This window comes from Fistularia commersonii, chromosome 15, assembly GCF_037954325.1.
Source record: "Fistularia commersonii isolate RoL2024-O1a breed Wild chromosome 15, RoL_Fcom_v1.0, whole genome shotgun sequence".
Taxonomy (NCBI): domain Eukaryota; kingdom Metazoa; phylum Chordata; class Actinopteri; order Syngnathiformes; family Fistulariidae; genus Fistularia; species Fistularia commersonii.
The window spans coordinates 10,987,039-11,004,837 of NC_141298.1; the positions used below are offsets into that span (position 1 = coordinate 10,987,039).

At 46.0% G+C, this 17,799-nt stretch overlaps 1 protein-coding gene across 2 annotated transcripts; it reads left to right on the plus strand.

The window, feature by feature from the left end:
• The first annotated feature begins 229 nt into the window (after nucleotides 1–229).
• On the plus strand, nucleotides 230–17,484 carry LOC147226498 (uncharacterized). 2 transcript variants are annotated; one of them, XM_086160213.1, is made up of 4 exons: nucleotides 230–679; nucleotides 9,999–12,055; nucleotides 12,351–12,653; nucleotides 13,665–17,484. In XM_086160213.1, the coding sequence occupies exons 2-4, from the start codon at nucleotides 10,015–10,017 to the stop codon at nucleotides 13,928–13,930; spliced, it is 2,610 nt and encodes an 869-aa protein (XP_086016339.1). In that variant the 5' UTR covers nucleotides 230–679; nucleotides 9,999–10,014; the 3' UTR covers nucleotides 13,931–17,484. The 2 variants fall into 2 exon arrangements, with proteins under 2 accessions (XP_086016339.1, XP_086016340.1); XM_086160214.1 differs by lacking the exon at nucleotides 230–679 and adding an exon at nucleotides 7,921–8,222.
• Nucleotides 17,485–17,799: the final 315 nt, after the last annotated feature.

Genomic DNA, 17,799 nt, shown 5'->3' on the forward strand with positions numbered 1-17,799 from the left:
ACACTAAAAAATCACCACTACGACTACCAATCATTATAATAATAATAATAATAATAATAATTTCTAATGATAATGTAATAATCCTCCCCTCCTCCTCCTGCACGTGCTGCGTGCTCGTCCCCGCGCCCCCTTCACGCACATCCTTCCCGCGTGCACGCCATTGGCCCGAGATGATGTCATGCAGCGCGAGACAATAGATCCCACCCCCACACCTCCTCCCGTGCTGTGTGTGTGTGTGCGTGCACGCGCGTGCGTGTGCATGTGTCCTCACACACTCGCTCGCAGTGACACGCTCAGACGTGACGCGAGCTGACACATACACACACATACACTCACAAACACACGCACACTTCACTCACACACACACACACACGCACGCATCGTGTCCACCTTGTAACCATGTGCGCGCACACGCACGCAAGCTTCACGATGGATCGATGGACCGATTGATCGATTGACCGATCACCGGGACGAGCCCCATCCATGCGGCGCGGCGGCGGCGGCGGCGCGGCGGCGGCGGTGGCGGCGAGGAAGAGGAGCGTCGGCGGCGGAGGCGGAGGAGGAGGAAGGTGCCCGGCGTCCGGATGAGAGCGGAGCGGCCGGCCGACCCACACCGACGGACGCGCTCGACGCCCGGGGAGCCCGTGATGCGCACACCGCCGGGGCCGCGTCTCTGGATGTGAGTCACCGGGCTGTTGTCTTGCACCTTTGCCGGGGACCGGGCGCCACCGGCCGGCCTGCAGGCTGCGCCGGGCCGACCCCCACCCTCACCCCTTCCCCCTTTTCCCTTTAAATTACTCCTGTAATTGAAATTACAATTAAATTACAAGCGTCCCCGTCCCCCTCCATCCCTTCCCCCTTCCCGGTGACCGGAGATAAACGTCTCCATCTCCGGGGGACCGGCCATGTGTGTGTGCGGCCCTCCTCCCGGGGCCCCCCTACCGGGACTGGAGTCCCCCCCTCCCCTCCCGCCGATCCGGTTGGAGCCCTGGTATTTGGAGAAGAAGAGTTTAGGAAATAATAATGATAGTTTAACAATAGGAATCGGAAAATGTCATTGAACGCGGCGGCGCTGTGGTGGGGCGCCCCCTGGCGGCGGAGCAACCAGGAAGCGAACAGCCGTCCGTAAGGTGGCTTGTAAACAAGGAGGGAGGGCGGGGGGAGGGGGCTGACAATGGGTGTGAGTGAATATTTCATATTTCATTCTAGCTTTTTTTTTTGTTTTAAATAATTTTATTTGATTCTATTTTATTTTTGAATGTTTGTTTTGATTTGATTCTATTTTATTTTGGGTTGTTTGATTTGATTTGATTCTATTTTATTTTTGTTTGTGTTTTGATTCTATTTTATGTTGTTTTTAATCTAACCCACTGAGCTAATTTATTGGCTAAAGTAATGTTTAATGAATAATAATTTCTAAAAAAATAATATAAATTGCTATATACTATTATATACATACACATGCTATATACATTATATATACTGTTAGATATGTATCAATGATCATCAGTTGGTTTCCGTCTTGACAAGAATCAATTATATATATCTATTTAGACATATTACTTTCTGTATTCATTTGGTCATTTAATTAGATATGTAATTTATTTATCAATCATTTTCATTCATTTAATTATTTTAATATTTATTGAAGTATTTTTAACATGCTTATTCAAGATTAGTTTCAAATTAAATCAAAAACTACCCTAAAAGAAAATAATCTGAACAAACCTTTGAAGTTATCCCTTCCTCATTTTCAGGTAAATTGTGTGGTGTGTAATAACAATGACATTGATTATTATTTATCAATTATTATGTATTATGATCTAATTTATTGTATCATTTCAACAGTTTTCCCCAATTTTGTCACTTATTTATATACATATTTATGTATTTGATTGATTTATTTTGTTCTCGTGATTTTAATGTTTTTTTTCAAGTGTTTATTTTATTTTATTTTATTTTTTTGCCTTTTGTTTTTTTTTTTTGTTACTTTGCTGTTTATTTCCAGACAACTCCAAAGCCATTTTTTGCTTCATCTGTCGTGATCAATACCAAAACCGATCAGTAAATATCACCTTGTATGGTCTGGCCTTATGGACAATATACTCATTTATATTGAAAGCAGCCTCGTCGATGGTTTTATCAGACTTTGTAAAAACTGAGGAATATTTTAGATTTTTATCACATTTCATATTTACATTTTATTCAAAATATTTTTAAACATATAATTTAATTTTTTTTACTTCGTTTGTCTTCATTTTTATCACTGCTCTTCCTGATTTCTCCATCATTTGAGAACCGATATGTCCGTCTCCCCTCCCCGACTCCGTCGCCCTCCTCTAAATTATGGGATGTTTAAGCTGGAGCATTAAATCCTGCTGCACCCGCTGACCGGCTGAAGGTCACCGGCGGTAACGACCCCACCGAGACGCTGCGGCGGTTTTGGCGCCCCCTCCTTCCGCCTGATTGGTGCTCGGTTATGGGATGTGAGGACACACACACTTTCCCATCTAAAAATGGAAACCTCAAAAATAGCTAGACAAAACATCTTTTTTAAAAATCAATCCATAAATAACTTAACGATCAGCCGACAGACACGGAATAATTAGCGTGACAGCTAATTGCGCCGCAGCGAGAAGGTCCCTGGTTGGATTCCCACTCTTTCTGTGTGGACTCTCCATGTTCTCTCCATATCTAGATCGGGTTCCTCAGGAGACAGTGAATGGTGCAGACATGTGAGTGAGAGGGTGAATGCCTGTAGGTCTATTTAATGTGAACAAGAGAGCGAACGACTGTATGAACGTACAAGACGTGCTAGTGAGTGTTGAACGGATTGTATGTCTGTGTGATGTGAAAGAAAGGGTGAATGTATGAATGACTGCGTATGATGGATGAATGACAGTGAATGCTTGTATGTCTTGTATGATGCATGACTGAGTGAATAGTTGTATGTCTATATGATGAATGAGTGGATTTTTCTATGTCTCTGCATGCTGCAGGAATGACAGAAGTAATGTTTGCATAGCTATATGATGAATGAATGAGTGAATGGCTGAATGTCTATATGAATGAGGGTGAATGCATATGTGTTTACATGATGTGACGTGTGAATGCAGTGAATGCTTGTATATGTATGACGTGTGAATGAGTGAGTGAATGGTTGCATGTCTATATGCTGAATGAATGAGTGAATGTATGTCTGTACATGATGCATGAATGACTTAATATTTATATCACAAATGCATGTATGTCTCTACATGATGCATGAATGAGTGAATGGTTGTATGTCTATATGATTAATGAATGAGTGAATGGTTGCATGTCTATATGATGAATGAATGAGTGAATGACTGTTTGTCTCAAGACTTCAACATTAAATGTAAGGTTTATTTCCATACATAGAATTTTCAGCATCTTTTCTTTTCCTGCAAAACTTATTCAAATTATTTGACTTTAATTCTGCCACTATTGGAAATGAATTAATATACATTGAATATTGCCTAATTTTGATACTTAATCATCAAAAATTTGATTTTATTTTCTTTTTACTCTTGTCTCTTCCATTTTTGCCTTATTCGTCTGCTTATCAATCAGCGGTTATTGATCGCCGATCGCATTTGACGCGGGGGTTTTCCCCAGGGGCGGCCGCTTCGCTGACTCATGACGGTTTAAATAAATTAAAAAGATTAAAACAAACAACAAATGACATCATGGTCACATAATGTTCCAGTGGGACGTTCAGGTGCCCGATTTCCACCCATTGTGGCCGAAGCCTGGCGCCGATGACATCATTCTTTGAAATATCCCCTTTCTTCATATCCAGCCTCCTCCTCCTCATCCTTATCATCCTCCTCATCCTCCCAGATGCTCATGTCACTTTCTATTCTCCCAGTCGCTCTGAGACGCAGAGAAAATGTTCGGGGGGGAAGATAACTTTGCACATTGCAGTTACACATCTTTACATAATCTGTGGATGAGACTGTGAATGGTTGTGTGTTTCTACATGAACTGTGAATGAGAGGGTGAATTTTTTTGGTCTATCAATATGACGTGAATGAGAGGGGGAATTTTATGTCTTAATGTAATGTGTGAAAGAGGGTGAATTTTTTCATGTATAATATGACATGTGAATGAGAGGGTGAATTTTTTCATGTATAATATGACATGTGAATGAGAGGGTGAATTTTATATGTCTTAATATAACATGTGAAAGAGGGTGAATTTTTTTATGTCTCTTAATATGACATGTGAATGAGAGGATGATTTTTTTAAGTCATTTGAATGAAAGGGTGAATGTTTTATGTTTACTAAGAGGGTGTGAATGAGAGAATGAATTTTTACATCTATTAATACAACATGTGAAAGAGGGTGAATTTTTTATGTCTTAATATGACAAGTGAATGAGTGGGTGATTTTTTATGTTTATTAATATGACATGTGAGTGAGAGGGTGGATTTTTTGTCTATTAATGGCATGTGAGTGAGATGATTTTTTTTATGTCTTAATATACGTGTGAATGAGAGGGTGAATTTTTAATGTCAATTTATATAACATGTGAATTAGAGGGTGATTTTTTTATGTTTATTATTATGACATGTGAATGAGAGGGTGAATTTTTTTTTGTCTATTAAAGACATGTGAATGAGATGTTTTTTTATGTCTTAATATAACAAGTGAATGGGAAGGTGAATTGTTTATGTCTGAATATGACATGTGAATGAGAGGGTGAATCTTTTATGTCTAATAATAGGACGTGTGAATGAGCGGGCGAATTTTTTTGTGTATCAAAGACATGCGAATGAGATGATTTTTATGTCTTAATATAACATGTGGATGAGACGGTGAATTTTTTATGTCTATTAATATGATGTGAATGAGAGGGGGATTTTTTATGTCTCTTAATATAACACTGAATCAGGGGTTGAATTTTTCCATGTCTATTAATTTGACATAGATGAGAGGGTGAATTTTTATGTCTATTATCATGACATATGAATGAGAGGATTTTTTATGTTTTAATATAAAATGTGAATGAGAAGGTGAATTTTTCATGTCTATAAATATGACATGTGAATAAGAGGGTGAATTGCTTATGTCTATTAATGTGAAGTGAATGAGAGGGTGAATTTTTTATGTCTATTCATATGACATGTAAATGAGAGGATGATTTTTTTATGTCGTAATATGGCAAGTGAATGAGGGTGAATTTTTTTATGTATATTAATATGACGTGAATGAAAGAGTAATTTTTTTTATGTCTTAATATGACATTTGAATGAGAGGGTGAATTTTATTTATGTCCATCAATATGACATGTGAATGACGGGGTGATTTTTTTATGTCTATTACTATGACATGTGAATGAGAGGGTGAATGGTTTGTATGCGGATGAGAGGGTGGATGGTTGCAAGTCTTTGCGTTATCTGTGAATGAGCTGGTGATTTTTTATGCCTATTTCTATGTTATGTAAATTGTTCATGTCTTTATACAAAGTGCCAATGAGTGAGTGAACGGTTTTACTTCTTCATATAGTCTGCGGATGAGAGGGTGAAAAGTTGTGTTTCTATTAATATGACTTGTGAACGAGAGGCTGATTTTTTATGTCTATTTATACTACATGTGAATGGTTGTCTATATATAGCATGGAAATGAGAGGTTGAATGGTTAAAAGTCTATTTATATGATATGTGAATGAGAGGGTGAATGGTTGTATACATCTATATAATCTGTGGATGAGAGGGTGAATGTTAGCGGGTCTCTGCGGCAATATTTCCTTCCCCCCAGCGCCAGTACGTCGGGCCCTGACAGATAGTTATTTTCCCACCCCACCCCCATCGCCATGCCGATGGGCCGAGCAGCATCGGCACTAAAAACCACCTTCCCCTGATTTCTGTTGTCTGGCTGCGATCGAGGCAGTTCGATCGCAAAGATCAATACCTGGCGTCCGCCTATCGAGAAAATATCGCCACACACAATATAGCAATAATATGCTGTATTGACCCCCCTCCCCCACACGCAGGCGCACACACACACACACACACACACAGGGCTTTTATTTTATAACCCCACTCGTTGTTGCCGGGCAACCGCCAAGTGTCTTCACCTCTTTGTTCGTTTTAAAATAGAAACAGTCGCTGCGCGATTTTTCACGTAAAGGGGCGGGGCTTAACCCGGACAGGTCTGCTGTCAATCAAAGGGCCACGCATGGAGACCCACTGCTTCGCAATTTGCAATGAACACGCTGAGTGTTTACGGCCTGTGGGAGGAACATGGAGAACCCAGGCAGGAGAACATGGAGAGAGAACACAAAGTGGGAACCATCATCGTACCATCACGTTGCAGTTGTGCACCCGGCCCCCCCCTCATTGGCTGCCAACCAAGAGCTGGACATCAGCAGACCCTCGGGGGGGAAACTAGATGACTCAGACTGATGACATCACTTCCTGTCAGCCCAGGAACACAGATCAGATAAAAATATGCGCCTGTAATTTCCTCAGATTTAATCCCGTGCATCCGAACCCCAGCATTAACCCTTTCACGTCCTGTCTACGCCTTCATAGTTTCATATATTAAGATTAGATAGGATAAAATTTGAGGAAATTGTAAATGTTTTTTTTAATCAGATTCTGAGTTTTGTCATTTAATTTATCAACAGTCCCTTTTGTTTTCTTATTCCCATTATTCTTTGATAGATATTTTTTTAATTTACTTTTAATGTTTAATTTTATTCACATATTTGTTTTTTTTATTCATTTCTACTCACATTTTTTCCATATTAATTCATTTATTTTGATTGATTTAAACTAAAATACTCGAAAATATATGTACATATATATATATATATATATATATATATACATACATACATACATACATACATACATATATATATGTATATATGAATAGGACAACGCTTGAAAACACCTCTGCAGTGTGTCTTTGAACCAGAACAAAAATAATAATGGCGCTGCCTCCATTGTAGAATAATTTCTCGCTGATTTTTTAGATCAGATATTCACATACTGGGTTCTTCTCTTATTGAAAAGGAGACATTTTCTAAATTCTTCCGTTGTCTCTTCGATGGTTAGCGTGTCTGACCACTGTAGCCGCCTATTACGTTACATTACATTACAGTCATTTGGCAGACGCTTTTATCCAAAGTGACTTACAAAATCCATGAATGCAATGTCCAATCAGCATGCAGCGCAGCTCCGTTGGGACCGCCCCTTTTTGGAGCGATTTGAAGTCACAACCAAGATCTCTCGTAGACTCTCATGTGAAATCCTTTTTTAAAAAAAAAAAAAACAGGCACGTCAATGCGTTCCCTATGGGCGTGCAAATAGGTGCAGCGGGTATTTTCATGGCAAAATAAGCATTACCTAGGGTGGCAACTAACCAGGTGTTCTGTATCCTGGGCTCTGATTGGTTCAGCAACGATAGCATCATTCTCTGCATCTCCAACATGAAATCAGCATTCAGCATCTCATCTGTGCTCATAGTGTCACTGCAGAGTTGTGTGAATTATATCATACGTGTATGAGGATATGAGGAGGGTCATAGCTTTAAAAAAAAAATATATATATATATATATATATATATATATATATGATAATAAAATTAAAATGTAGTTGTGACTTGGTGGATTTTTGTTCATTGCTGATTCTGGGACGACTCATGATGTCACTTCCTTGTAGCTTATGTGGCTAGTGGGAACATCGTTGCCATTCTGTCGCCACATAGTGGTTACAATTTGTATTTAATGTAATTCTAACGACAAATTATGACGATTAAGTCACCTGTTAATTTACCAATTTAATGGGTCACCTTCATCATCAATGCAAAAGTTGCCAGGAAGCCGCCACCGACGCATCGGTACATTAGCGTGTATCGTCAACAAAAAAGCCTCTGGATAGCCCTGAAATAACCCAAGAGTCATGTGTGTTATCACGATCATTATTTCTCATTCTTTCTGGTTTCGCCGTGTGTGTGTGCGTGATAAGTGATCGCAGTGATAGTGACTTCCACCATGATGAAACTGGGTCAATGTAACCCCCTCCCGCCCCCTCCACCGACAACCCCCTTCCCCCACAGGCAAGGCTGAAAAAAAGGAAAGGAAAAAAAAAACAAAACAAAACACTAAAGAGAATCCAAGATGGGGAGACGCTCGGCGGCACGGGGACGCGAGCACGGAGACGCCGGCGCTCGCTCCTCCTCCTCCACGGGTCGGTATTGTGCTGAAAGGCCTTCCCCTGATTTTTGTTTTTTATGGGATGTGCCCCCCCAACCCCTCCAACCTCCTGTGATGATCAGTGATTTCCCCCTGCTTGTTGTCGCTCAGTGTGTCGCCAGATTATAATCCCTGCCTTGTCTTTGCACCTCCTCAGTGAGAATGGTAAAAGGCCACCAACACACACACACACACACACACACACACACACACACACAAATTGAACTTGGCAGCATCGGAGTGTAAAGGGTATCCGTCTTGTTTTTCTCACAAGTCAATGTCCCTTGTGAAACTAAAAATGAAATCAAAAAGTTAAAATTAATTTTAGAAAATATTTTAGAAAATTATAAAAAAATTAAAAAAATGTCTTAAACAAGGAATTCCAGGCCGCATTCACTGAGCCATTGAATACATGTGTAGTTCATCCAGGGGGATGGAGCCTGGACAGGTCACCTGTCAATCACCACATACAGACGTCCCAACCAATCAGAGCATTCGATGAATAATCAATATTTACTCACTAAGAAAAGAGACTAAACACAGCTGGGCTGGCTGGAGCTACGACCAATCACAGGACGAGATCAACAGACCCAACAACCAATCAGAATGAAGGAGCACCAACACACACACACACACACACACACACACACACACACAGACAGGCAGTCCCAAGAAGACATATAAAAGTCCCCCAAAAGACCATGTTGAGTAATTACAGCACTAATGCACTCCATTAAAAAAAAACAAAAAACAAATGAACTCTGCCTTCCCTTGAGCTCAGTGCTAATATTAGCATGCTAACGCACTTTACGACTCGGCAGTAAAAAAAAAAAAAAAAAAAAAAACTTGAACTCTGCTCTCCCTAGATTTCAATGCACAACTCAACACGCTAACGTTAGCATGATAGCGCACTTTCCGACTGAGCCCCGCCTGGCGCCGCCGTGACAACCACTTCACCGTGGAAATAATTAAAACACTTAATCAGCGGGACAAGTCCTGTAGGCGCTGAACGTAACACAAGCCATCTCACCCACGTACAGCAGGTGTATGTGTGTGTGTGTGTGTGTGTGTGTTTGTAGCTCGGTAGCTGCACTGAAATGTTATTAGTGGCATTAATCACAGTGATTATTAAAGAGATTCTTAAAATAAAGTGGCTTTTTATAAGCGGATCTCTTTTTGCTGTGTCAAGGCGAGCGGGAGGGGCTCTCTTGCCGTGTCGTGTCGTGTCGTATCGCCGTGCACGCGGTGACCTTCCGTTTATGCCGCGGCCGCCACTATCACTTTTCTATGGACCAGCCCGGAGGGTCGTTCCAGTTCATCTCCGCTCCAGCTTGCACGAATCGCTTTTTAGCGTCGGCCCCGACCTGGCTGCTGGCTGAGCCCGTCGGGTCGGGGAAGTTAATCAGGAAGTGCTCGCTGTGTCCATACGAAGGCGCGGCGGCCGCTTACATCGGCGTGAAACGGATTGGCGTCGCGTTCAGGGACCAGGCGAGAACAGACGCCACAGTGCGACCTGCATGTGTAGTGGATTCCCTGCAAAGGCGACCGGCGAGCAGGTCAAACGTGCACGGCGGTGAGGATGTTTTCATATGCACAAAGACACCCCTGGTGGCTTTCAGGGGAATATATGCAAAACATTAAAATGCATGTTTGTGCCGTGGTGATGTGACGGTTTTCACAAAATACTGCAGCGTTTTTTCCGATTAGCTAGCAGCGGCAACGTCGGTGTGATTCCGGCGACACTGACTCCATCTCTCTCTACCTCTCGCAGCTCCACGTGAACCCAGATGCCTCCCCTCCCTCTCGACGAGCGCATAGTGGTCATCCAGCGCCCCAAAAACCTCGCCCTGTGCGACGCCTCCCCTCAGGCCCTCCCCCAGCACCCGTCGCAGATCCCGCCCTCCTCCAATGGGCAGGTCGCCCACCGGCCTCACGCCCACCCGCCACAGGCGCACTTCCACTCGCCCGCCTGCAAGTCGCTGACTCTGGAAAGCAAGAGGCGGTGGTCGCGTGTGCAGAAGCCCAAGGGCGAGACGCCCAACACCCCCAGCCACTGCCACAGCAATGGGACGGTGACCCTCGGCCCGCGGCTGCCGTCACACACGCACACCATCGACATCAGGCTGACGTTGGACAAGGGAGGCCGGGCGGGAGGATTCAGCGGCTCTTTGGGGCGCGGCGGGAGCTTCAAGGGCGCCAGGGGGAAATGCCCGTCGTCGCAGGTGGAGCAGTGCGAGCGAAAGTCCGGGAGGTCGGGCGGCGTTGAGAACGCGTCGCACCAGAGCCGACATCCGCCGCCGTCGTCGTCCCCCGGGGGCGGCGGCCTGCAGTTCGTCCCGGCACAGACGCAGCAGCTCAAGTTCAGGAGCGAGAAGGAGAACGCCTGCTTCCTCAGCAGGGCGGAGCAGGAATTCTCCTCGCTGGAGCACAAGAAGACATCCAAGCTGGGAACCGTCCACCAGAGCCTGCCCTTCTACCAGAACTCCGTCCCCGTCCCCGTCCCCCGCGCCTCCATCCTCAACTCTGACCGTCCCCCCTCCCCTCCGGCCCGGCCCGCGCACATCCCCGTGTCCTTCCAGCAGTACGGCCCGCCGCGCCAGTCCCGAGCCCGAGACCTCCACCCCCACGTCCTCCATGGTCTTCCCCTGTCGCCGTGCTCCTCCCGCGCCGGAGGCTTCCCCAGCCCGGACCACACCTGCACCATCGACTGCAGCCACCCGTTTGGCTGCGGCTGCTGGCGGCTGGTGAAATGCAGAGGGCATAAGGGGCCTTCCGGCGGTCGCCAAGGGAGCGGGGGACGCACCTCTGACACGTTCTCCTGCGCTCGCAACGCCGTCGCGGTGAAGAAAGGCGACAAAGACATGGGCTTGAGAAATCTGGGCGGGTGTCTGTCCACCGCCTCCACCTCCAACACCTCATCGTCCAACAGCACTGTGTCCGAGCGGCGGGCGAGCCTCTTCAAACCCCTCCGCTGCGCCTCCTGCTCCGGCGAGGCGGGGAACTTCGAGAGCCCGGCCATTCTCCGCAAAAAGCTGGTGGGCGGGTGCCTGCCCTGCACGCCACTGTCCTCCTCCGCGCCGCTCCGCGCCATTCAGAGCTGCGTCACGGGCTGCAACCCCAAGGCCTCGCAGACGGGCAGCTCCACCTGCAGCTACTGCAGCAGCGACCCCATCGTCGTCACGTTCAACCCCCGGCGGGGGAAACCCCCGGGGAGGGGCGTCGGTGGCGCCCATTCCATGGGGATGTTCCAAGCGGATGACGACGACTACAGCGTGCGCACCATCTGGCCCGAGGAGCTGGCCAAGAAGATGACCCACTCCAAGGCTCAGAAGAATCACTGCGCCGGGGTTGGGAAAGCGGCGCAGAGCGCGTCCCAGAACGGAGGCAACGGCGCTGGCATGGTCCTCCTAGACTGTCAGAACCTGCAGGAGTACGCGCAGCCTCAGGTGATGGATCACGCCGGCAGGCGGCGGCTGCAGCAGGGCAAAATGGCCGCCCTTGATTTCATAGGCTGCAGGTCGGGGTCCGGGTACGACGAGGGGAGGAACTCTCTGAAAAGGCTCCTGAACCAGGCGGAGGACGTGGCAGCGGCTAGCGATGCCTTCGAGCAGGACCGGGACGTGCCGTATCCCCGGTCCCCGTCTCCGCGCTCGCCGTCGCCGCCATCGCCGCTGTCTTTCTCACCTCCGCCGTCGGCACCCAGCACCCTCATCAAGCCCAAGCCCCGACAAAGGGAGCGGGACGGCGGCCATTCCCTGCCGTCGGCGCAGTCACTCCACTTGGCGCTGAACTCTCTGAACCGGGAGCAGGATGAGGAGAACAGCAGAAGTAAGACACTCTTACACTTAGAACACAAACCAGAGTACTATTAGCAGTTCAAGTACACACATCGGTGATATTGGACTATTTGATACGCAGAATCGAGTCGGCTGACACGTTCCTCTTTTTGACGCTCACTCGTGCCCGTTCCCTAGCGGTTTTTGTTACAAAAGAGTCCACGCATGGGAAAATGTTGCCCCTGTGTTCCGCCCTCGCCGTGCTATCAAGGATCGGCCTTTCGCCGCCGATTGAGTCCGAGGTTTATTTTGTCGTCGTCTTTACTCAACTTCCTGCCTCCCTCCAGTGCACCTCACCCTGCCGCTGTCCTCCTCGCTGCCGGCCTCCCTGTCCGACGAAAGCGCGATGACGCCCGACGCGGAAAATGCTGTGGTCAGCCCCATCCTGCCCTTCCTGTTCCTGGGGAACGAGCGCGACGCCCAGGACCTGGACCTGCTGCTGCGCCTCAACATCGGCTACGTGGTCAACGTAACCACGCACCTGCCACTCTACCACGTCAAGTCCGGGTTGCGCTACAAGCGGCTGCCGGCCACAGACAACAGCAAGCAGAACCTCCGGCAGTACTTCGAGGAGGTCTTCGAGTTTATCGGTGAGACTTTCACCTCCGTGTGTTATGATTTGTGTTGACTCCGACACGTGCGTCTCTGTTTCGCGGTTCAAACTTTGGCACTGTAGCCTGGAACTATTAGATGGAGTTTCCAGGATGGACATTCCAAGCCTTCAAGCTGTGGAACCTGATAGGTTCGCTTAAGGACACAGGATAGAACAACCCGTATGAATGTAGCATAGATAAGAGACGGGCTAGCATTGGGCGACGAGATGCTAAGGAGCTACTTCAGAGAAGAAGTAGAAACTCCATGAACCATTTGGGTCCTAGAATCCATTTTGATGTTTGGTAGCCATGTTGTGATCACGCAACTCCCTACAGTAGCTATTGCTCTGCGATTGGCCGAGCAGGGTGAGGCCATCAGGCTTTAGACAGTAATGCTACGAATGGACGGACCTGCGGGATGAGGTTGCGGGAGTCATCTGGTCGGAGGACCCATTTGGTTTTTGGGCGAAAATGCCAAACCTTCGTCCCCTCTTGGCACGGTTTAGTGTCTTAAAACGGAACAATAATGGAAAAACGGGAGTGGAAAGTGGAAAATGGAAACAGGTATGTGCACTAAGGCTGCAGGCAACAGCCATGCATAGATGGGTCAACCTTAACAACAATGGCTGACTTGAAGTACTCTTGAGTACTCCGGAGTACTCTTTTCCATGACTTCTACTCTACATTCTCTCGGACTTTACTGTCCTTGGAGTTATGGAATAGTCGAAGCAATAACTTTACCTCATCATCGGTCCGTACAAGTACTTAATGGCTCATCATCGTTAATGTTCACACTCCTTTTAGTACCCATGTTTCTTACTAAGCCGAGATCGGAAGTGTTGCCACCGGTACGCTTTTTTTAGTTCATCAAAGCTATGGACCTGGCATGCGAACTACAGCATTGGTCGTGTTTCTGCAAAGATAATTTCCAAAAGCATCTGTATGTTCGATCCTCAGAGTCCATTCTCTTAACTCTGAAATCCATGTTTGTGCCCCACCACCCTACAGAGGAGGCATATCAGAGCGGGCAGGGAGTGCTGGTGCACTGCCAGGCCGGCGTGTCCCGCTCGGCGACCATCGTCATCGCCTACCTTATGAAGCACACCCTCATGACGATGACGGACGCCTACAAGTACGTGCGGAGCCGCCGCCCCGTGGTATCGCCCAACCTGAACTTCATGGGCCAGCTGCTTGAGTTCGAGAGGGACCTCAACTCCGGGGTGACCCCCCGCATCCTGATGCCTAAGCTGAGCGGCGTGGAGACGCAGGTGTGAGTTTGGGAAAAGAGGCCGGTCGGAAAACGCTGCCGTGTTTTTTGCGAATTCGCGCACTTTTAATACTGTGAAACACGAGACCGGCGACAAATAACCTCATGTGTTCATGTAGTAACTCGATCACCATCCAGTACACTGGTTGTAGGATAATGTGCCAAGATTTTGTACAGACGCAACATCACTTTTCGTATTTTTCTTTTTTTTTTTTTTTACATCTCCCCTGTCCTTTACGTGCAAAATTGAACCGCCTAACATGATTAATGAAGCATGACACTTGCTAGCTGCGCGCTTTATTATTCTTATTACTACTATTATTATTATTTATCATTGCCGACTGGATCCTCACATTGGACCAGGGGAATTTCGCAACGTTTCTGTAGCTCAAGCGGCTCTTAGGAATCCCTGTAATAGTACCGCCACGGGAGGCGTGAAGCTAGTTTGCCCAACTCTCTGAATGATCTACTCAAACGTGAAGGTCATCGAGATGTTCAGCACACGGCCCATCCAGTCCGACAGGAAGTCCCGGCCCATCTTCTAGGTGATTCACAGTAATTCCGACCAGATTTATGTGGGTACGTTTGGATTTGTTCGCCCCTCTTTAACTTCCCCCTCACATCAGGTTGTTTACTTGCTTTTAAGCGTCAAGGCGTAGAGTCCTTTCAGCGGTAGACGGTAAAAAGACTCCCGATTCACTTCTTTAGAGATGATTTCTTGGACCACCTGCGCCCTTCAACCGTTCTTCCTCCCTCCTTTTGAAGCCAAATCCCGTTTTTACTTAATTTAGAAGCGCCTCTGTGTCCTTTGCCTTACTCTGCCCCTCATGACTATGCATTATTTTATCAACCAGGCTTCCTGTTCCACGAGAGGGTCATTTTTTTAATCCACTGTGAGCCCCTCTCCAATATTTTCAAGGGCCATAGAACCGCATACGCAGGCCCTGCCCTTGCTGCCAGCCTCCTCACGGCTAATCCGTCCGGCGCAAACGGTAAGCTATCGAGCTACGAGACAAAACGTTCCTTTGGGCGACAAAAAAAAAAAAAACTCAGACGCCAGGCTCAGCTCGGACCTACGATGTCTTCATTTCTCTAATTTTTCTGCCCGAAGAAGAGGCGACCCACCATTAGAGTTGGTACTGTGATAGCACGGGGATTTAGTGTGCGCGTATCACCATTGATGACGGCTGGTCGGGGGCGCATCTGGATCGGTGAGGACGCTTTTTAGATTAAAACCCCCCTTCCATGACGCAGTCCAGAAATACAAACAAAAACCCCAATGCCTTCTTCTGATTCGGCCCTTTTAACGAAACCAGAGTTATTTTGCGCTGGCTGACTCGGATAAAGACTACCTATATTTTTCTACCGTCACATTTCGCCATTGGGTTGGAAGCACCGAAGGTCCTGCATAGGATACACCAGTAAGTGTACCCTTTGACCTTAGGGGGCGGAGCTTGTCAACGTCGCTCTGTGATTTTAATTTTTTTTTTTTTTAAATAGACTTTGTAAGCAGTTTAGCAGGCGCCATCTCTTTGGTTACGGGCCGACGAAGATCTCAGAAGGGGGACGTTTGTCCCACCAAACCGGAAAAACGTCCCGGAAGAGGGCGGAAAAGGGACTTTGTGTTTTTACACTTGAAAAAAAATGGGATTCTTTTGTGTGCGCGTGTGTGTGTGTGCGTGCGTGCGTTCCACCTGCTTCCAGTTTGTGTTTCACGGCTTCGTTTGTTTTGTTTTTTTTTTAAACCAGCGTATTACTTCCTGTACCAAATACTGCAAATAGACATTATTGTTTTGATAGAGACGATGACGATGAAGAATAGAAAAGAGCTTCCAAACGGGGGGTTTGAAAAAAAAACTCTTCAGGTACGACTATCATGGTGACACTGTGCTGTTTGACCCCCGAGACCCCTCGCTTCCTGTGACGCGCCTCGCGGAGTACCTTCATACTGCAGTAGCCGCTCCTCGTATTTATACACTTGTACTCCCCGTGATACTCCTGAGGCGCACTGTGACGACGACCATGCTGCTATATATCACCGAGGAGGAAGAGAAGAGGACTCTTAACTTGTACGTCACGTTTATCAGTGGAATGCGGATTCATTAATCCCAGCCGAATAATTTGTCGTTCTTCCTCCTTCCTTTTTTCCACGAGAGAGAGAGAGAGAGAGAGAAACGATGGAGCCGAGAGGTAGCGTTTAAGAAAACAATACGACACAAACAAAAGGCCATTTCTTTACTGGGCGGCTGTATAAAAGCCGGCATGTTGTTTTTTACTTCCTCTACTCGGCCATTTTGATTTTTGCGCAGGAGCCCTCGAACGCTCTGTCCCCAATATCAGCATCTGGTTAAAAAAGACTGTTAAGCCGAGAGAACGGGGCTGATATTTCTATTATAGCTGTGTGACAAAGTGTGCGTGTGTGTGCGTGTGTGTGTTTCTGCAGTGGCGGCTGGTCGTAACCTGAAAACACGCATTAATTACATCGCAAAGGTGCGACAGTGCGCAATTCAAAATACACATTTGACTCAAAATCATCCAGATTATTACTGAACTTAAAAAACTTTTCAGGGAAATTATCTTTAAAAAATGTAGCTGTAGAGTAGCTTGAAAAAGAAATTAGCCGGAATTCGCTAGAAAAAAAATTAGCTTAGAATTCGCTGAGAAAAATCTGCTGCGATTTAGATTTAAAAAGGTAGCCGAGGATTAGCTTAAAATAATTAGCCATAGAATAGCTGAAAAAAAAAAAAAGTTGAGATAAGCTAACAAGATAAAATCATGAAATTGAGCTAAAAATTCAGCCAGGATAATTTATACCCATGACGGGAACATAAACGCACCGTCTCACGTTCTCAAACAGATCGTTAGAAAATACAACCCCAAATGAAAAATGACCTGTCAAGTAACCTTTGACCTCTGACATTATTTTGCCAAAGACTTTTTATATTTCTTTTAATTTTATCATTTTATTTTATACAATTTTATGCCTGTTATTTTTTACAAAAATCTCTTTTTTTTTTTATTGGTCTTACTCGAAGCTGCTTCAAGCCACTGCTAAACATTAGCAAACACAAACATTTGGATTAGATTATATTTTGGCCATTTTGAGACCCCCTAATGTAGACATCTTATGTACCCCGGTAAAGCACTGTGTGTGTGTGTGTGTGTGTGTGTGTGTGTGTAGCATAAGGGGGATATAATCGTAGCATCTATCAGATAATCATGTAGCACAAATATGCAAAAACCGAGGCGGAGTTATGCTGACGTGTGTTAGCTGGTACGTTAGCGGTCTGCAAGCCTTCAAGTGAGCGTTCGTTGGCGCTGCTGCGCTCGCTCGTCTTCCAGGACGTCCCAAATAGAGATGGGCGGCGGGCCGTAAGATGGCACTCATGATTTGATGCCATATATTCCAAAACAGGAATAGGATTATCCCCCCCCCCTCTCCCCCCATTACAGGCTGCAAACTGTGTAACCTTCCAAAATCAATGCCGTAATTATTCTTCTTATTATTATTATTTATTTCTAATGTAAATGCAATTAAACAAGAACAGAGTTCAGAAACAAGATTGCGTCTGGTGAGTTTCCTTGTGCTGAAAAAGAGTTGAACTAAATTAGAGAAACGACGCTGACTCTGCAGGCAGAGGGGCGAGTCGGCGTCGCACTTCCTGGTTGCATCTCATTGGCTGGCTGAGCTAAGAAGGGGGTTTCTGCGCCATCCTGGATTGAAAAATCTGTTCAGGCAAAAGGCGCTGATGACTCCGAGCGGGACGATTTTTTTTTTACAGGACTGCGGTTCAGAGCCTGCCGTGGAGAAGAGTTACGCAAAGACGGATACGGTTTCCACGGCAACAGGAGTCAAATCTCAGTGGAAATATGGAG